General features: G+C 39.7%; 1 protein-coding gene across 1 annotated transcript in view; it reads left to right on the plus strand.

The window, feature by feature from the left end:
* The window catches only part of FHL5 (four and a half LIM domains 5), a 31,953-nt gene that overhangs the window by 14,617 nt on the left and 2,091 nt on the right, over positions 1-15,245 (plus strand). Inside the window, exons 3-6 of the mRNA XM_024552249.4 lie at positions 3,349-3,519; positions 4,364-4,538; positions 5,391-5,560; positions 10,131-10,317. Coding sequence (XP_024408017.1) covers positions 3,361-3,519; positions 4,364-4,538; positions 5,391-5,560; positions 10,131-10,317 — 691 coding nt within the window. The 5' untranslated portion in view covers positions 3,349-3,360. The remainder of the gene's footprint in view (positions 1-3,348; positions 3,520-4,363; positions 4,539-5,390; positions 5,561-10,130; positions 10,318-15,245) is intronic.

Genomic DNA, 15,245 nt, shown 5'->3' on the forward strand with positions numbered 1-15,245 from the left:
TACTACCTTGTTCAATGAGGCTTCCAAAATGCTCTTGACTGGCTACCAACTCCTGTCTACCCTCAGAGCAGCAATTCAAATTATAAAACCCTAAATGGGAAAATTCCCACAGGTAAATTCAATTAGATACATTTCCAATTAGGATTCTGCCTTGTCTGTGGGAGCGGCAGGAGGGGGCGGGACAGATGGAGGAGGGCAAAGGGGGAAAAATTGGGACAACTGTAATAGAATAACAATAAAAATGATAAAAAGGCAAAAATAAAATAAAAGTCTATCATTGAAATTTAAAAACAAACAGATTCTGCATTCAGTGTCTCCATTCAAGTTTGGTACATCAATCAGATATGTTTCAAAGACTTCAATATTTTGTAGTAACACTTTCCAGGAGCATTTTAATATTCCTTATGTCATTTAGATTTAAATTCTTTCAGGTTCTTCCCTGAAGAAAAGCAGAATCAAATTTGCTTTAGAGAATCGACAAAAGACCTGAATGGGCAATTGAAATAGTCATGTAGCACTTTCGGACGAGCATAGACGCATTTATGCAGGCAGAATGAAGCTATTGTGAATAGCCGGATGAAAATTAAGCCAAAAAACAAACTGTAAAGAACAGCTCACTTTGACATATGTACAAAAGTAGTTGCTATGGTATCACTTGCATCTATTTAGCAAAATTTACAGATCATGCATTAGAGATAGAAATAATCTTAGATACCACTCACTGTATATCCTCTACTTTAAGACATGTAATCAATGTGACAATTTTATATGGTACTAACATTACTTGACTCCATGGGGAACAAAAAACTGTAAGCAAATCAATGTACTAACTTATGATTGATAATTACAATAAAGGATATCTGGTAATTTAGTTCTCTCAAGTAAATAAAATTCCTCAAAAACACATCCACAGAGATACATTGGAAACCAAAATACCCACGTTATATCTAGTACATTTCAACTCCACCGTAAGAAGGAAAAACCCTCTCAGTTTTGAAACTTGTAATCTACAGCAGGAAAGTAATAGGACCCAACAGGTTGTCCTTAATTTGTGCAATAATTATGCATGAAGCTCGTGTATGTTGCAGCCATGCCCTTGCTTTGCACATTTCCATGGTAACTGAGTACTGAGAGACAAAGGGGGAACTTTATTGTCTCCCTCTTCCCTCTCTTGCTTTTCAAATGGTCCCCCTCAACCATTGACGCTTTGCATCAGCCCACAGCACCCCGAATCTTCCTTATTGTTAGGACGATTTCCATGACCACCATTAGCGTGAAAAACCCGTATCTGGATATGCTAGGACCATCTGGGTTATTTCCCTGTTGACATAAAGAAAGGATGGTTTAACACATACTACTTCTACTCATTTATCACCCACCAATTTTTAAAAACCTCTTAAAAAGAAAACATTATATATGTGTAAAAAAATATTTTATATACATGTGAAGTATAAGAAATAACAATTTGACCAAAGAAATTAAACATGTCTTATATATTTGAAACCCTCTATCAATTTCGTAATCCTTTTGGTCATTTCTTCATTTCATAGTATACTAGAAGCCTTTCAAAATGGAAGTAATCCGGGTGTTCCCAAGTCCTAAGAGGCCGCACTTCACAGTGCTATTATATATATCTAGTACTAAATAAATATTCATGATCAAAGTGGTATTTTCTTAACTTTTATCAATTATCTTAAGTGATAAAAGTTAAAGGTATATGTCCCATTTCACTATTAAGAGATAACACTTGATCACTGTAAATGAAAATAATCCTTGCATTTTAAAACCTCTCAAGGGAATCGGGTCTATTTTTCTCTTGTTTCCAATTCCTGATTCACACATTAAATACACTTGTACTCAATAGGAAGGGGCATTTCTGCAAAATTAATCAAACACAAAATTCAATGTTCCTTGAAAATAATTTTGGGGTGTTCCATCGGGAACTTTTTAGTCTGAATTTTCATATTTCCTGTGAAAAGACTCACAGGTTCCAAATTCCCAGTCTTTGCTCTTTTAGTGAAGAACAATGTAGCGAACCTGCTGTACACAGAACCAATGTCAATGTATATTCAGCAAGACGCTCTGCTGGAACTGTCATCATTAAAAATAAAGACGGCAAAGTGTGGGAATACAATTCAAATATAGCAAATAAAAAGTAGCATTTATAATGCTGTAAAAAGCAACATAGTAATTAATTGATTTTCTGATTTTGCTAAAATTAAAAAAAATTCTGAGATGTAAAATTAGAAAATATTCATAGCTCTCAATACATTCCAGTGAAGCCAGAGATGACAAATCTCACTTCTGAAGCAAATCAATGCTACTGCTCTTGATGACAGTGAAAACTCATGTTCAATGTCTAAGTAAACATTTTGAAATATGTATTTTCTTCTGCAATTGTTTTTCTAAATATACAAAATAACTGGAATTCTTATCCTGGCCTCGACTTTATATTTCATATCAGGTTTTCATTCTGTAAGGTGCTGCTGCTATTACTCGTTCTATATGCACGCGAGGCAGAAAGGCAATAGCTCTTCCGACCACGGGTGGTTTTATCTGCACTTCTACACCTGCGCAACTGTTCAACTGTCGTCACAAAGACCTGGCACGTGCACTGAGTCTCACCATCAGAGGAGTTTCGTTCGGCCAGCTTGGTGTAGGACATTTAGATGAAAATGCCCAGGAGGCGAGTCATAAACAAGCTAAAGCTAGAGATTTTGGAGTCAACAAAATATTTGAAGTCACAGGCAGGGAGCATGTCCCAGGGGAGAGTGTATGGTACAGGAAGATCTTAGGACTAACGTGCCCAAATCACTAGGTACCTAATAAAGATTTAAGAACTAAAGAAGGCCTGGAAAATGCAATGTACTCGATTAATAATTTCTATTACATCTAGAGTGAAAAAGACCGTTCTTATTTGCACGGAATTCTGCCTCCAGAACTCTCCGGCGAGAAAGTAGGTGATGACACTTCGTGAAAGCACTATCAACAGTTCACATTCGTGTCCCTGAGGTGAAGTCATTCCGTCTCAACACACACCACATTCTCCCTGAATCCCACATTCAGTGAGTGATGAACGCAAGATATTTTTCACAGTCTGACTGGTGGCTTGATGCATTTTGTTAGCAAAATACAAAGGCACTGCCAAGTTCCTTTGCCAAGACGGGAGAGTGGCCTTTCTTAAATCACTCCAAGTGTAACATGACTGCAGCCTATTTTCCCAAATCGGTGAATTTTCTCTTAAGAACATACCAGTTCATTCCAGTGCTGGACTCATACTGAGGTTTTGTAATTTCTTTTATCAACAAAATTTGCCTTTATATATATGAATCATTTTCTTATTCACAGGATCGAACCAAAATGACAACTTCTCAATTTGACTGTCAATACTGCACAGTGTCACTTCTTGGGAAGAAGTTTATGCTAAAGGATGGCAATCCATACTGCCTCTCATGCTATGATCGTGTCTTTTGTAACTATTGTGAGGAGTGCAAAGCAGCAATTGAATCAGATTCCAAGGTAGGTCTTACCTCAGTTCGCAGTTACTGCATATGAACAGCAGACAAAAGCTTGAGATGGACTCTTTCCTTTAGTTAACTGTCAAGATTCCATTGTGCTGCTACGGGGCAGAGGGATCTTCAAAGTCACCATCAATCAACTTGCAAGCACTATGCTCAGCACTATGAAACATAACATATGTTTTAACCCTCACAGTGACTTTAAGGGATACGTTAGGGTGCTAAATATTAAAGAGGTTAAGTTATCTGTCCAAAGTTACACAGATAAAATGTTGCATTACTTCTGAAATCACAGGAGTATAAATAAATAAATGCTGGATTTATTGGATTTGTACACATTCAAAAATGGATATTTTTCTAATTTCAAATCAGCCTCATCTCCACACTTATCCTTCCCGGATACTGTCACATGTACAGTTCATTCCTCCCACAAAGCACATTATTGTAATTTTTCTTATTTCTCATCATTTTTTTTGCCTTTTTTTTAGATAGGTGGTATTGAGATTTGGTTTAGTTAAGTGTCAAATACCCACAAGATATGAAAATCTAAAAGTAAAGATCATTCCATGAAAAACCTCTCTTGTTTATAAAAAGAAGGTAGAGCAAACTTGAAGAAAGAGGAGAGGGCCCATTTATTTCCCATCTGTCTTTGGTGACCAACCCAGAAAGCCCCAAGCTATTGCCCAGGGTGTCTCCTCTCTACTGGTAATAGTATCAATAGCAGCTTTCCCTCGAGCTACCAGCATAACCTACTGGCACCAGAGTCCCAGGAGTGTTAGTTGTGTCTTATAAAATAGCCTGCTTTATCTCAAACACATTTAATTAACTTTGTCACTGTCTTGAAGGATCTTTGTTACAAAGGCCGGCACTGGCACGAAAGATGTTTCAACTGTGCCAAGTGCAATCGCTCTTTGGTGGAAAAGCCTTTTGCTGCCAAGGACGAGCGCCTGCTGTGCTCGGAGTGCTATTCTAACGAGTGCTCCTCCAAGTGCTTCCACTGCAAGAAGACCATCATGCCTGGTAAGATCAAAGGGGAGCCGGCTCTCCAACGGAAGCTGCAACGCTTTGAGTTAAGCCCAAGCGTAGGGAGAGAGTAGCAGCTAGCAACCAAACCCTGCTTCTGAGACAAATACCTTTGTTGCTATCTCTTGACTTCATTTAGTGTACTGTAGAAATAAATATTATTATCTCTGTCTTGAATGGGTAAATTAGGGTGTTCTGCGTATTTTCATAAACCTAAGTCATAGAAACAATTTGAAGTAGAATGTGAGCCACAGAATAAAGGCAAAATCCATACCAACAATGCGGACAGGGCATTACACACCCTGCCCGAGAGGGAGCCAAAGGCAGCTTTTGTTCTCCTAGGGAAGAAAAGAATGCCTTACACTTTTAGGCCAGCACTAATTCTCTCTGTTTTGATCCTCTTCTCAATCGACATAGACAGCAATATAACACGATTCTCTCTTATTTTCTTATTACGGGTTCAAAGACTTTCTGGGAGCTCACAACTGCACGTCATCAACCTCAGGAGTCAGTGCCCTGGCATTCCTGATATTCCTATAATATGGCCCAATTTACCTAAACCACATGCAGCCTTTCAGAGTCTCTACTTAAAATACTTTCAAACCTCAAAATTGTAGCTTACAGAGCACAAGAATTTTCCGTGGAAGTGTGATAACCATCATTGTGGCAGAACTCTATTTTTTTTCCAGATAAATGTTTTGTAAACCAACAAAACATTATTTTTATAAGGACAATTAGTTTATTATCTTAACTTTAAAATAGATTTTTAAGTAATTTGACATATCTTTCCTTAGAAGAAAATAAAGTTATGCTTGGTTTGTACTAACAGGTTCGTATTTTGGGTTACAGGTTCCCGCAAAATGGAATTTAAGGGAAACTACTGGCATGAAACCTGCTTTGTGTGTGAGCATTGCCGACAGCCAATAGGAACTAAACCTTTGATCTCCAAAGACAGTGGCAATTACTGTGTGCAGTGTTTTGAGAAGGAGTTTGCCCACTACTGCAGCTTTTGTAAGAAGGTAATATTGTCTAAAAAGAATGAAGCTTACGGAATCTTCCAGATCACTCTGCTTTTTTAGCTGCACTGTATATTTGAAATGAACTGATGCTGCCATATTATGACTGTCTTTATACCTTCACACTAGTGTGAATTCCAGCACGTCCAACCTATGACTGTGAGGATGGCCATCTGTCCTCATCACCATAAAACTCCACCCAGACATGAATTTAATATTCCCAAATCTCAAGTGACCTGATATTCCAGTTCCATTCACTGCTGTATACTAGATTTCATGTATTCTAGTAGGGAACACACATCTCTCTTTGAACGAAACATTGCAAAGAAAATGATTTTCAGCCCACTTAATCTAGAGAAAAACAGATTTGTCTGAAAGAGTGATAAAGTGAACCAATTTAAAAAAGAATTTTACTTCCTCACATTGTGTCTCAGTGATGCAAATGACTTCTTGGTTTGAAGCTTTTATGTTTCTGAAGAGTAGATAGGTAGGCTCCAGAGAGTGGTGAGATCGTTAGGGAAATTCGTTAGACAGAAAGACAGAAAGAGGGCCAAAAGCTTTGAGTGGGTTCCCTCCCTTCCTGCACCAGAGCGTATCACGTGGGGCCTTTTGACTTGGATACCCATTTCGAACATAGTGTCCAATAGAAGAAAAAGTGAATTTTTTCAAGTAAACTTTGTCTAGTTCTTTCTTATCTTCTAAGCTTTTTTTGTGAAAGTCACTCTATCACAAACTTTTATAAAACGTGTCTCAGGTCCATAAGCCATGTATATGGATGTTCTCGAAGAAATACTTGACCTGTGAGGCATCATGAGTTTAAAATGGAACTATGAATTGTGACGAGAAAGCTGAATCATGAAAATATATTGGACTCGCACAGTGATTTCTGAACACTTCTGATACATGGATTACTGTGGCAGGTCTCTTCAGACCTTCTGATACTTGCCTCTGGACAGCTGGAGGGCTCTTTGCCACTTTCTGTAAATGCATGTACAAACGTACATGCACACAAGCACACAGTAACTTTCTCTCTATGTATTTATTTAAAATACTACTACTGCATCTGAGGAGGCATCAATAGACACCTAGGTTATAATTCTTCAGTTATACTATAGTGATGGCTGAACATTACAAACGATAGTACCATGACATCCTGTTCCCGGAGACTTCCGTTACACTGCCAGAAGCATGACTTAGGAAATGACTTTAACAGCAGCAGCCAGACCCTATGACCCTGTGACAGGTGACGCTCCAAAAAGTCACCAGAGTCAACGACATCCATTTAGAAACGGGTGCTGGAAATAAAAACGGGTAGATTTATCTCACTATTTTGAGGGACAACTAAGTTGGCCAGTTTTAGACTGTTTCTTAAAGATTTACCTTAAAACATTAATAAGACTTATGGGAAATACCTTAAAAGCATTTAGTGGGGACACCGTATAAAGTTTCTGTGACACTGTAAGGCTCCAGAGGGGAGCTTCTCTAGTACATGAACTGCTGAGCACGGTCTGGGGCCAAAGCACTGGCATTTCCCAGCTAATGGGAGACTTGCCCTATGTTTAGGCCATGATTTGAGGTCACCGAAAGTTTATGAAGTGTTTGTATTGGGTAGCTGATGGATCATGGCATGCCAGATGGTTTTCCGCGTAATGTGTTAAGCCCCAAGTCCATTAAGGAAAGATGGACATAAATGCTTGTCATCAAGATGATCCAAGCTGAAGAAAAACAATTCGTTTCAACCCAACCAAAGATCAAATACATAAAACAAAATGAAACAGGCAAAAATGACTTGACAGACCCTTAGAACTTTTGTCATAGGTTTTGTTTTGTGAAAATAAAACTTATTTTCTACCACACAGCTAGTAACCTCAAACTACAAGGGCTTTGAATTCAAGCTTCTCAACATTCAAACAAAGAGTGTTCTGCGATATATCGGCTGTCATGTACAAGGTGTAAAATCATCGCATTTCCACTTTGTCAGAAAAGAAACTTGATCTAAATCCTGGGAATAATCAGTAGTAAAAATGAAGCTTGGATATTAGAGTCGTTTTAGCCCACCTGCCTCTTCGAAAGGAACATAATCACAAGCAAATATTTTTCTGATTGTCATGAAATTTTTTAAAATTTAATCCTTAAGTATTTTTTTCCATTACCATTTAGTCTCCTCATATCCCCTGCCCTCAGGAATCACCACACTGTCGTCCATGTCCATGAGTCCTTTCTCCTTTTTGCTCAATCCCTTTGCCCCCTTGCTAGCTGTCATCCTGCTCTCCATCTATGAGTCTGTCCCCATTTTCCTTGTTAGTTCAGTTGTTCATTAGATTCCACATAGGAGTGAAATCATAAGGTATTTGTCTTCCTCTGACTGGCTTATTTCACTTAGCATAAAGTTCTCCAGGTCCATCCACACTGTCGAAAAGTGTAAAACTTTCTTCTTTTTATTACAGCTGAGTAGTATTCTATTGAGTAAATGCCTTGTACTTGTTTTATCCACTCATCTACTGATGGACACTTAGGATGCTTTCATATCTTGGCAATTGTAAATAACATTGCAATAAACATAAAGGTGCTTATGTTCTTTCGAATTAGTGTTCGAAATAGACATTTCTCCGAAAAGGACATACAGATGACCAATAGACATATGAAAAGTTGCTCAACATCACTAATCATCAGAGAAATGCAAATTAAAACCACAATAAGATATCACCTCACTCCTGTCAGAATGGCCATCACCAATAATTCAACAAGCGGAAGTGCTGGTGAGGATGTAGAGAAGCCCTGTTGCACTGTTGGTGGGAATGCAGATTGATGTAGCCACTGTAGGGAGCAGTATGGACATACCTCAAAAATTGAAAATGGATCTGCCCTTTGACCCAGCGATCCCACTTCTGGGAATCTATCTGAAGGAACACAAGCAAACTACTTTCAATGTTCCAGAGTGTCTTCTCCCTAATTAAACAGTTTTTGCAGTGTGTCTCGTTTTATTTTGCTGTGAACACATTTTTTCAAGTTGGAGTCTCTTAAGCATTGTCTGCTAATCATTTGACCAAACAAATGAAAGGGCTCTTGAACCCTGCTGGGCCTCATGTAAGGCATCTGAAGGCAGCAGGGAGTATTTTAAATTGCTCGTGTTCACTCACACATCATTACGTCTCTCATTTACTTAGTATAGTTTTTCTTTCCTTTAGGAAAAATAAATTTTCTTTCTAATACCTTTAATTTTTTAGATATTTGTTGTTAGATTTTAAAATGTCTTTAGAATAATTATTTAAAAACCCTCTGTTGAATAACATTTTTAAAATTTGTCAGTGATATGATTGAAGACCTGGAATAGGCTCTACATTTTTGGATCTAGTTAATTTAAATGCAAAGGTTACCAGAGTCATCTCAGATACAACACTGTGTCAGTCATTCTAAGACATGAACACATTCCAAGTTCCACAGCTGCTGCAGGTCAACAGCCGTGGTTTTCTGAAAGATGCTATGACTTAAAAATTCTTCCACAAGAAGAGTTATCCCGTATTCACCCATCTGATTCTAAATAAAGATGTCTCTGCATTTTTAAATGTAGAAAAAGTAGAATCCATGGATTAAACTGGTTTAGAAAAATATTATACTATGGAAGAACAATAACCACCTCTGACAAAACAATAGCACGTCGCACGTTGAGGCTGAACGTGCACCCAGTGCTCCTTACTTCGAGTCCTGACGTGGAAAACTCACACGGGCTCACAGCACTCCTTTTGTGCTGCATACAGCCCTGGGGTTGCTTTCCAAACACTTCTTCCTCTTGGTGTTCATTCATTTATTCATTCAATACGGACTTAACTGTTACCATTGCGAAGTTATCTTGCCTCAGTATTGTAATAATGTTTAAGCACACGGGCTGTGCAGTCAGATTGTGCAGAGATGAAGGCTAGTTCTGTGTAATCCTGGCAAGTGACACCCACTCTAACCCCAAGTAGTTGCTCATCTTTTAAGGGGTAAAGGCAAGAATCCCTACTGTGTACAGACAGATGTTGAGAATAGTTACAGGTCATTCCTTAACTGAGGACTAAAAAACACTTAAGAAGTTTTAGCCATAATTAGCAGATAATGGTGCTTATCAATTCCATTCAAGGTTGTTACTGCTGGATAGTGTGGAACTTGGAGTAAAGTGTTCAAGGTGGGGGGAAGCTTTTTTGTTTGTTTGTTTGTTTGTTTTTAGCATCCTTAAAAGGTAAACCTGGAACACAGGATAGAAAATGTCTTAGTTGTAATGACAGATCTTTGAAGACCAACAACAAAGTCATAGAAAGATGAACAAAGTCACAGCCAACTTTCTTTTTCATCTTTCTGGATCCATCAAGGCCCTCTTCTTTTCTGCTCCACTATGGGAGAAAAATTAGGATATTTATCACCAGTTCCATTTAATCCCTATAGCTTCTTGCTTTCCATAGCAATTCAAAACAACCATAGGGAAAGGACAGCCTGACACAGAGTGGTCGAGGAGCCCAAAGAACCACTTGTGGACGTGGAAGAGAATCACAACACGGCTCCCATAGTTACTACCTTGTTTGTAATCCTTTGGCAGGTGATAACTTCAGGTGGGATAACATTTCGGGACCAGCCATGGCACAAAGAGTGTTTTCTGTGTAGTGGCTGTAGGAAAGAGCTCTGTGAAGAAGAGTTCATGTCCAGAGACGGTTATCCATTCTGCCTGGACTGCTACGACCACCTTTATGCCAAAAAGTGTGCGGCCTGCACCAGACCCATTACCGGTGAGTCTTTCATACAGTCCTCCCACGAGACAGCCATGGCTATGTCAATGCTATGTAGTTCAATTCGACAATGCAAGATAAAAAATGGGTAAGCTTCTCCTTATGTTTCTTTTTGAGATAAACACAAAGTGTGTAAATACAAACATTACACAAACTGCTCGAATTAAGTATAGAGTATAATTAGGGTCACTATGTTCTATAGAGAGTAATTAATGCTGAACCTAACAGTACTGACGCTCAATTAAAGTAATAGTTCAGGGAGAGAGGAGACAGGATGAACTGAGAAGTCAGAGAAGACCTTCATGAGGAAGCCTAATCTGAGCCAAAACTTTTAAGGATTTGAGTGGGAGGGAGGGGTGCTTGGAAATCAAAATCCTGCTTAATTCCAAACGAGGGTGAAGGGGGCTTAAAATGGAAAAAGTTTTAATTAAGTGTAGGTGTTGTACAAAAATCCAGAGCTGTACTAATTAGGATGAATAAGTTAGGAATTGATTAAACTTCATTTTAATATGCTTCTAACAAGTGAGTTCTCTTTACTCCCTTTTCCCTTGCCATAAGTTTTAGTTACGAATAGATGAAGTAAAACAAGGCAGCCTTCGGCTGAAGAAACAAAGTACTTGCGACGTGATTTGTACATAACATGAACACTAAATCACTGTGTTACGTAGATTTTCAAGGTAAAAAAAGCGCACTATGTTTTCCTCTGGGACCCTTCTAAATGCTTCTACTACAGGAAAAGAACTAAAGCTAACATCGCCCCTGAGAAACCCAGCAGCTATTCTTTTAGACAATTTATAGTCACTGAATAATGTGGAGGAACTCCCCATTCCTAGGACTCTCAGATTATAGCTTCTATTTCAGTTTATGTAACATGGAGTTAAAGATTATTATATCCCTCTCCTTCTCCTCCATCTTTAAGTATATCACAAAATGAAAGTTGAGTCTTCATGAATCTGTAAAGAAGGAGGACGGTTTTGCTGCCAACCTAGCGTGGCAGGCAGTGGAGATGGAGAGTGGCCTGGGATCAGAGTACAGTCCTACTCGTCTACACGGGGCACCACGTTTTGCAGAATCGAACAGTGGCCCGCAGGATGCATCTGGCCAACAGCCACGTCTTGTTTGGCCTGCACGTGTTTGGAAAGAGTATAATGTAATGTAATGTAAAATCCTGTCAGAATGAGCCAGGTCCCTGTGTCACGGAGCTAAGTGGCTGCCCCATTGTGTAGGAGGTGTCCTCTCTGCTCCTCACACCTTGTTTTCATCACTCACATACATTACCTTCCAGCCCCTTCAAGGACTTGCTTTGGCAATTCCCTACAATCAGACTCCAAAGCTTGAACTCTCCAAAGCTTCGGCTCCAGAGCTTGGACTCCACTCTGCCTCCTGCCTTTTCCACATCTGCAACTCCTGCAGTCAAGAGAATAAGCCACTGTCTTCACTGATTTTATCTAGAAAATAGAGTATACAGAAATGCAGTAGCACCTGGACCTCCGAAATCTACTTGGTAGGATCAGCAATCACAACCCAAAAGATTCAGTCAACTTATTTTAGAACACTTTTCTTGAATTAGTCACAAAAAGTGGGGGGAGAGCTTCCATGAAGAAATGAAAAAATTAAATGACTCAGAAAGGATTTGAAAACTTTCTGGGGACTGAAATGGCTAATACTCATCTGCAAAGAGCCTACATGAGCCCTGAACCTGATGAGCTTCAATTCTGATATATAGCAGATTCACGTGCTTAAGCAATTTTTTTTTCTCATGGATGTTCTGCAGGTCAATCCCTGATCCCAGCTTTTTAAGGTTCAGACCACAGAAAAACCACATTGTTCTGCATGTAATAAAAGGATGATCAGGAAGTAGAGATTTGACCCAAACGTAATCCAGATGGAAGATTATGTATTTAATTTAGAATAATCAGTCTTTTGATAATTATCTTAATCTTCTTTTGGCTCTGTGACTGAGAGATACCAGAGACTAAAATGCCAGCAAAAGTTCAAACTCACTTCAATATGTTTTTATCTAATTCTTAAACTTACATATAAGTCCTACAGCAGTGCTCCTTTACAATTGAGCTGTTTTAACTAATGTACCACAGGGAATTCTTATAATGCCACATATTTATCTTCTGAAAGTTGCATATTCATGCAAACAATATGTGACCCTAAGGAACTACATTTGAATGTTTTCTTTTTTTAATATATTTATTGATTATGCTATTACAGTTGTCCCATTTCCCCCCCTCACTCCACTGCACTCTGCCCACCCCCTCCCTCCCACATTCCCCCCTATAGTTCATGTCCATGGGTCATACTTATAAGTTCTTTGGCTTCTACATTTCCTACACTATTCTTACCCTACCCCCTGTCTATTTTCCACCTATCATTTATGCTACTTATTCTCTGTACCTTTCCCCCCCTCTCCCCATCCCAATCCCCTATTGATAACCCTCCATGTGATCTCCATTTCTGTGGTTCTGCTCCTGTTCTAGTTGTTTGCTTAGTTTTCTTTTGTTTTGGTTTTAGGTGTGGTTGTTAATAACTGTGAGTTTTCTGTCATTCTTACTGTTCCTATTTTTTAATCTTCTTTTTCTTAGATAAGTCCCTTTAACATTTCATATAATAAGGGCTTGGTGATGATGAACTCCTTGAACTTGACCTTATCTGAGAAGCACTTTATCTGCTCTTCCATTCTAAATGATAGCTTTGCTGGATAGAGCAATCTTGGATGTAGGTTCTCGCCTTTCATGACTTGGAATACTTCTTTCCAGCCCCTTCTTGCCTGTAGGGTCTCTTTTGAGAAATCAGCTGACAGTCTTATGGGAACTCCTTCGTAGGTAACTGTGTCCTTTTGTCTTGCTGCTTCTAAGATTCTCTCCTTCTGTTTCATCTTGGGTAATGTTATTATGATGTGCCTTGGTGTGTTCCTCCTTGGATCCAGCTTCTTTGGGACTCTCTGAGCTTCCTGGACTTCCTGGAAGTCTATTTCCTTTGCCAGACTGGGGAAGTTCTCCTTCATTATTTGTTCAAATAAGTTTTCAATTTTTTTGTTCTTCCTCTTCTCCTTCTGGCACCCCTATAATTTGGATGTTGGAACGTTTCAAGATGTCCTGGAGGTTCCTAAGCCTCTCCTCATTTTTCCGAATTCTTGTTTCTTCATTCTTTTCTGGTTGGATGTTTCTTTCTTCCTTCAGGTCCACACCATTGATTTGAGTCCCAGTTTCCTTCGCATCACTATTGGTTCCCTGTATGTTTTCCTTTGTCTCTTAGCATAGCCTTCATTTTTTCATTTAGTTTTCGACCAAATTCAACCAATTCTGTGAGCGTCCTAATTACCAGTGTTTTGAACTGTGCATCTGATAGGCTGGCTATCTGTTCGCTGCTTAGATGAATTATTTCTGGAGCTTTGAAGTGTTCTGTCATTTGGGCCATTTTTTTTTTGTCTTGGTGCTTCTGTTACTTAAAGGGGGGGGAGCTTTAGGTGTTCCCCGGGGCAGGGTAATGCTGGTCGCTGAGCTGTGACGCTGTATGTGGGGGAGGGGCCGAGAGGGAGCAATGGCACTTGCTCTGCTCTCTGCTGGTTTTCAGTCACTGGCTATGCTACCCACAATCAAATTGGGCCCCTCTGGTGCTGGTTCCTGAGTGGGTGGGCTTGTGCATGCTCTAGGCCCCTGTGGGTCTCTCCAACGACCTCTCCTGTGAGGCTGGGAGTCTCTCATGCTGCCGCCCCAACCCCCATGGGCTCTTTCAATTAGAGGTCTGAGGCTTTATTTCTCCGAGCTGGAGCCCTGGGTTACTCGGTCTGCTTCACTCCCTGCCATTCGTCCAGGTTTATCTGTGCACGAATGTGGGGCTGCAGGATCTGCTAGTGGTCAGACTGCCTGCCCCGTTTGTCCCACTCTCCGCCAGTCTTGGTCCCTCCACGGCAACACGAGTCTTCTCCGCCCCGGTGCCTGTCTCCACCCCTCCTACCTGTCTGGATGAATGTTTCTTTTTTATCTCCTTGGTGTCGGACTTCCCTGCCATTTGATTTTCCATCAGTTCTGGTTGTGCGAGGAGGCGCAGTGTGTCTACCTACGCCGCCATCTTGGTTCTGCCTGAATGTTTTCAAAATACTACTTTATATCAACTAAATCTGTAAGTCATAAGATATACTTTTTTAAAATTAATCCCATCACAGTGAATTTGAGTCATCTGAACAAACTCAAGGTAAAACTATGTATTTATTCTCGTCCTCTAACATAGGACTAACTCTCAGACTTTCTGGGGTGAGTGACACGGCCTGATGTAGTGAGCAGTGCCCTGGCCCAGGGACTGGAGTGCCTCGGCCATGCCTCTGTGGCCACCTAGTGTGTGACAGCGGGGAACAGTCACACCGGAGGCCCCCAAGTGCCTCATTTCTGAAATAAGTTGAATACGATCACATCTGAGCTTTCTTTCATTTCTGTTAATTTTGATTCAAAGAGCTTCAAATATTATGATTTCTTCAGTAAGGGATGCTAATGTTTTAGGTTATGTTTTTTACAAAAGACAAATTCAGGCCTGATTTGGTGAAGTTAAAAGCACAGGCTCTAGAACCAGATGTTCTAGGATTAAATCCAGATCTGCCACTTACCAGCTGGAGGATGTGGACAAGTGGTCAAACCTCCCTTTCAACTTTTGTATGCAAAGTGGGGTTGGTGATACCAGCTACCACATGAAGGTGAGGTGAGAGCTGTATGAAGTACTAGGAGGGAAAAGGTTTAGAAAATTGATTTAGAATTCAGAATATTTTCAAGTGTTCAATGAATGTTAGCTGTCATTCTACTGAATTTTCAGGAATAAATGAAGCCAGATAAAAACAGGTACTGGAGACCTGTTTCCTGGATGACTTTCTTACTGCCAAGGACCCTCACAACCTGAGGGAGTAGGCATGCCTAAAATTGAAAAAA

The sequence above is a fragment of the Desmodus rotundus genome, chromosome 11, assembly GCF_022682495.2.
Source record: "Desmodus rotundus isolate HL8 chromosome 11, HLdesRot8A.1, whole genome shotgun sequence".
In the NCBI taxonomy this organism is placed as follows: Eukaryota; Metazoa; Chordata; class Mammalia; order Chiroptera; family Phyllostomidae; genus Desmodus; species Desmodus rotundus.